Consider the following 5,314-nt stretch of genomic DNA (forward strand, 5'->3'; position numbering starts at 1 on the left):
CAACAATGGGCACAGCAGCAGCGGTGGTGACGGCGGTGTGGCGCCGGCGGTGGAGAGGGAGTGGGAAGAGGGGGAAGAAGGCAGCGGCGACACGGGCGCGGCACCTGTTGCTGATGCCGCGTTCACAGCCGGCCTGGATGCGCTGTGCGGCCACCTGCAGGAGCTGCAGGCCGCGGAGCTGGCGTGCACAGACGACGGCCCGCAGCCAAAGCGGCAGCCTGAGCGCAAGCGGGAGGAGCCAACCGATGTGTTTGCCGGTGATGAGGCGCTCGGCATAGACTTTGATTAAGCGATTAAGTGTTGGTAGTCGTCGCTGTTGTTGTTGTTGTTGTTGTTGTTCCTTTCGTTTTGTTTTCTTTGGCGGTGCTTCTGTGGTGTGTCCTTGCGCATGTGTTTGCGTGTGCCTCGCATACTCCTTTACTCACCCGCCTCTCCTCTCCTCTCCTCTCCTCTCAGTTTGCCTTGTCGCATAGGGTGCCCAATCGTTGGTCCGCTTGTTGTCGCACTCAGCGCGAGTAGTCCGTGGAGTTTTGAAGAAGGGGCTTCTCGCACTGCTGCACCGGTTGGGCACAGCAAAAGAAAAAAAAACAGGGGGGAGCAGAAGGGTCAATCACAACAAGCGTCAGTGTAGTCAAACAGGAAGAAGGGCAGGGAAATAAGGTCTTGAAGAGCGAAGGAAAGAAGAAGAAGAAGAAAAAGGAGAAAAAAACATACAAACAAACATATTGAGGCACCGGGACATATTTAGAAGGGAGTTGAGGAAGATACGTACGAGGATAAGTACGAAGGTAAGCTTCGTGCCTATTCCTGCTATATATTTACACCGGTGCGAGGTGTACTCTGCTCGCCGGGAGTGGAACAGCACTTAATCTGGGAGGCTGAGAGGAAGTCACGTGTGCCTATATTATATACAGAGAGACAGTACCTATATATATATATATATATAGGAGAGCAAAGAGAAGAAAACATGCGGTCATCACGTAGCCTGCACGCACTTCTCGTTGTGTTCGTGACTGCGCTGTCGATCGCGGCTCAGGGCACAGGGTCGTGGCCGCTGCTGCTCGACTGCGGTGGGGCAAAGTCACGCTGCACGCTCGGCCCACCAATTGCGTTCGCCACACTCACCGCAGCAACAGCAAGCAGCAGCGGCAGCAGCAGCAGTAGTAGTAGTAGCAGCAGCAGTGTTAGCACCAAGGACAGCAGCGATGACTTGTACGTCACATCTCAGCAGCAGCAGCAGCAAGAACAACATGATCATCATCATGGCGATACGCACTCCGTCATTCTGCGGTCGGGGCGGACAGTGAATGAATTCATGCACAAAACGAGCACCAAGAACAGCGTGGTTCCTGTCACGCTGACTGGGGACACAAGGTTTGTTGTGGAGTTCAACGGCGAGGCGAATCACATCATCAGTATCGTCGCGCAGCTGCTGGAGAACCGCTACGACAGCAGCATCCCAGTGGACAACTGCTACGGCCTCTACATCAACGTTGAGGTGCGCACCAAAGANGAGGCGTCGGGGGCGGGGGACGCGGACGGCGACAACAGCAGCAGCACGCTGCCGTACAGGCCGAGCAACAAGGAATCTCCAAGCGCGTGGTCGCTCTTCTGGAACGCCATTGCCACGATCCTCGACAGCAGTGCCTTCTGCAATCTCCTGCCGATGGTGATGCTTCGCGTCGCGCCGACGGCGGAGGAAAAGGCGTACTATTTCATCATTAATTCGCGTCGCGGGTATGCGATGAGTTCCGGCAACTCCACGTGTCAGATGCGCGTTTTCGTTCAGCAGAGCCCCGTTGAGACGGAGGTGTGGATGCAGAACGTCTTTGCTCTCGCCCTGCCGCTGGTGTTTCTGCTGCTGACGGCACCGTACACACTTTGGCGCATCGACTTGCTCCCCGCCTACCTTTCCGACATTGACGTGGTGGGCTGGCTGTGGTACCCACCGTACGCCCTGCGCAATGCCGTGATTGGCGTGGCGGTCAGCAGCTACATGTTCCTGCTGGGCCTCTACACTGAGCGGCGTGCNAGGCAGCACCAGAGCCGGCTGGAGGAGCAGCACCGCCGCCTCATGGAGGAGGCGCGTGCGCGGCAGAGGCAGGAATCCACATCGCCGACCATGCTGGAGCAAGAACCACAGCAACAACAGCAGGCAACTGTGCCTACAGACGTCCTCACTAGTGGTTACAGCGCCACTAGCCATCACGGCGAGAGTGAGCACCACACAACGACGGCAGTTCACATATCCCTGCCTCAACAAGGAGCGGCAGAAGCAGTAGGCGCCCCCTCCTCCTTGAAGAGGAAGAAGCACATGGTGGTGGGGGAAAAGCAGCAGCTCCTGAGAGCACCCACCGAGGATGAGGAAGAACCGCATACCAGCTTGGTGACGACGCCTAAGAGCAGTCGTCTAGCGGCATCGGTGTCGCAGTACCCACGCCACTCCGAACAGGAGCGGGGCGAATCTGCCGTTGCTCTTCCCAACCCGCGCGAAATGACCGAAATGGATCCGCCTTGCGTGGTGCAAATGCAGGCACCCGGCAACGCACAGGAGAAGAGGCAGCAGCAGCAAGACACCGCGGCGGAGGACGGCACCGACCAAAAAAAGACGGCAGCTGGCAGCCACACATTCTTGTACCAAGCCAGCGAGGAGGAAGAGGATGAGCGTATCTGCCGAATTTGCCGCGACGGTGAGGAAGACGAAAAGCTTGTATCGGCATGCGAGTGCACCGGCTCCGTCCGCTGGGTGCACCGCACGTGCCTCGACCACTGGCGCATGGAGAGTGCGAAGCGCAACGTGCGAAACGTGAACCGCTGCGAGATCTGCAAGAAGCCGTTCAGCATCTCCATCCGGCGCCGCACGCTGCTGTGGCAAAGCTCGCGCCACATCGTGCTCGGCATCGCCCTTGCGGTGTCGGTTGCGATTGTGTTCGCCGCCGCCACGATGTCGATACACGCCACACTGGGCGAGATGTCCTGCCGGACACCGTGGAGAACCGTGGCGTACCGCACGATGTTCAACCTGGACGGGATGATCCTCACAATGTTCGCGTACTTCATGCTCACGCTGCTTGCGGCCTTCGCCTTTGCGTTAGTGTACAGCCGGTGGCATGTGCGCGCTGAGACGGAGGCACATGTGCACGAGTTCCAGCTGCTGCCGGAGTTCTGGACGCGGCGCAACACCGCACACGTTGTGGCAGTGTACGTGACAGGCCTGTTGCAGGCCCTTGCGCTGGGCTACCTGGTGAAGCTGTTCATCTACCACACCAGCAGCGTCGTGTGGAACTGGGAGGCCTCCCCGTCCATCGGCGCGGTGATGTACATGACGTTTATCACTCTTGGTGTGAGTGCTGTGCGGCGAGGGCGCGAGTTTTTACAAAACCGTGCAGCCCCGAACACACAGGAAGTCGTGGTAGAGGACCAGCATCCACCAGTAGAAGGAGCAGAAGGAGAGGAGCAGCCGCAGGTAGTGGAATCTGCGGAGGCTGCAGTGGAAGCAACAACAGAAGGCGAGACAAACGCTGCTGGCCGGTCGCAGCAGCAAGAAGAGCCGCAGGTGGAGGCCGTGGCACAACAACTGCGGCCCATCCGTGCGGTGGAGTATTGTCCCCGCCGCCCCGTCAGTCGTCCAACGTGAGGGCAGCGAATACGTGATGCATAACTGCTCGCACACTTGGAACGCTCTGCAAGAATGACGATGTGTCACTCATTTCTTGTCTTCACTCCCCCCCCCCTGAAACTAATTGTCAAGGTTGTTTTGTTGTTCTATATTTGTGTGCTCGTATGTGTGAAACGTGGTGTGTGGGAGTGTGGCGGGGAGTGGGTGTACCCCGCAGCCGACCCCACAGCAGATGTGTGATTGTTTCTTTGTTTCTCGTCTTTCGTAGTGCTTCTGGCGCTGCTGCCGCAGTGGCTTCCCGCACGTGTACTTCACCATCGCCGCCGCCACCAAGAGCCGCCGTGCATGCCCATCCTCCTCTCCACTTCTTCTTCTTCCTCCAAACTCGTGCCCCTCCCCACTCACCCACACGCCACACGGAAAGGGGGAGTGGCACAGCATACACACTCACACAGCGCAGTAGAAAGTGCTGCACGAGCGGCGTGATGGGGCAGTGTTTCTGCTGCACCACTGTGGGCCAGTCTGAAGTGGCCGTGCTGGAGACGTGTGGCAGGTTCAACACGATCGCCGGCCCCGGCTGCCATTGCGTGCTGCCGTGGACGTACAAAGCGGGAACGTTGTCGATGCGGCTGCGTGAACACCACTTTATGATCAGGTCCAAGACAAAGGACAACGTGTTCGTGACGCTCAAGCTGACGATAAATGTGCAGGTGGTACCGGACCGTGTGGATGCTGCCTTCTACGGCTTGGAAGAGCCCCTAAGCATAATCCAGAGCTACGTGGAGAACTCTGTGGAGGCGAAGATCCCGCTGTACAACCTTGAGGCCCTCTTCATCGAGCGCGGCACCATCTCGCAGCAGCTCAAGAACGAGACGGACGCCATCATGGAGGTGTACGGCTGGGACATCGTGTCAGCGCTCATCACGGAGATCGACCCCGGGGATGAGATGACGGAGGCCATCAACAGCATTCAGAAGTACCAGCGTCTGCGTGTTGCTGCGGTAGACGAGGCGGAGACGAAGAAGATGCAACGCGTACGTGCCGCCGAGGCGCTGTGCGAGTCGCGGCGGCTGGCGGGGCAGGGGCTGGCGGAGCAGCGCAAGGCTATCGTGGCGGGCCTGCGGAAGTCCGTCGAGGTGATGCGGCACGATGCGAACGGGCTGAATAATGAGGACGTGCTGAACCTGCTGCTGATCAACCAGTACTACGACACCATGAAGAGCGTAGCGGAGAACAGCGGCGGCAGTCTTCTTATAATTGACGGAGCCGGCGGCCTGGACGCAATGGCGAAGGGATTACGAAAAGGGGCTTCTAACGCTATGCACTGAAGGAATCATGTGTTTCTGTAAGCGTTTATCGCGTATGCGCCATTTTCTGTCCATACCCCTAGCGTGGAACAGTGGGTGTTAAATAAGTTGCTGTGTGGTGTATCCACATTTTTTTTTCTCCTGTTGCTTTGGGTACAGCACGGCCTTGGGACGGTGTCGATTGGCGTGCACGAGTGTCTTGCTTTTTTGTCGGATGGTGACTTCTCCACGGCACAGCGGTGTGTGCTGGATATTTGCTGCACTGTCTTTAACGCTCCTACTGCTCGCTTCCTAATTATTTTCCCTCTGTGTCTCTCTGTCACACAGTGCGTCTCACCATCATTTGAGGCTGCGGGTTAACTTTTGCCCAAAGGGGAAAGGGAACTGG

At 57.9% G+C, this 5,314-nt stretch overlaps 2 protein-coding genes across 2 annotated transcripts; both read left to right on the forward strand.

Moving 5' to 3' along the window:
- Positions 1 to 967: 967 nt before the first annotated feature.
- Positions 968 to 3,637, forward strand: DQ04_10891000 (hypothetical protein; the record flags this gene model as incomplete). Its single annotated transcript, XM_009316386.1, has 1 exon — positions 968 to 3,637. One exon carries the CDS (start codon positions 968 to 970, stop codon positions 3,635 to 3,637), a length of 2,670 nt encoding a protein of 889 aa, XP_009314661.1.
- Positions 3,638 to 4,104: 467 nt separating this feature from the next.
- DQ04_10891010 (hypersensitive-induced response protein 1-like) lies at positions 4,105 to 4,947 on the forward strand (the record flags this gene model as incomplete). Its single annotated transcript, XM_009316387.1, has 1 exon — positions 4,105 to 4,947. The coding sequence occupies one exon, from the start codon at positions 4,105 to 4,107 to the stop codon at positions 4,945 to 4,947; it is 843 nt and encodes a 280-aa protein (XP_009314662.1).
- Positions 4,948 to 5,314: the final 367 nt, after the last annotated feature.

The sequence above is a fragment of the Trypanosoma grayi genome (genome assembly GCF_000691245.1).
Source record: "Trypanosoma grayi strain ANR4 Tgr_1089_V1, whole genome shotgun sequence".
Lineage (NCBI taxonomy): Eukaryota > Euglenozoa > Kinetoplastea > Trypanosomatida > Trypanosomatidae > Trypanosoma > Trypanosoma grayi.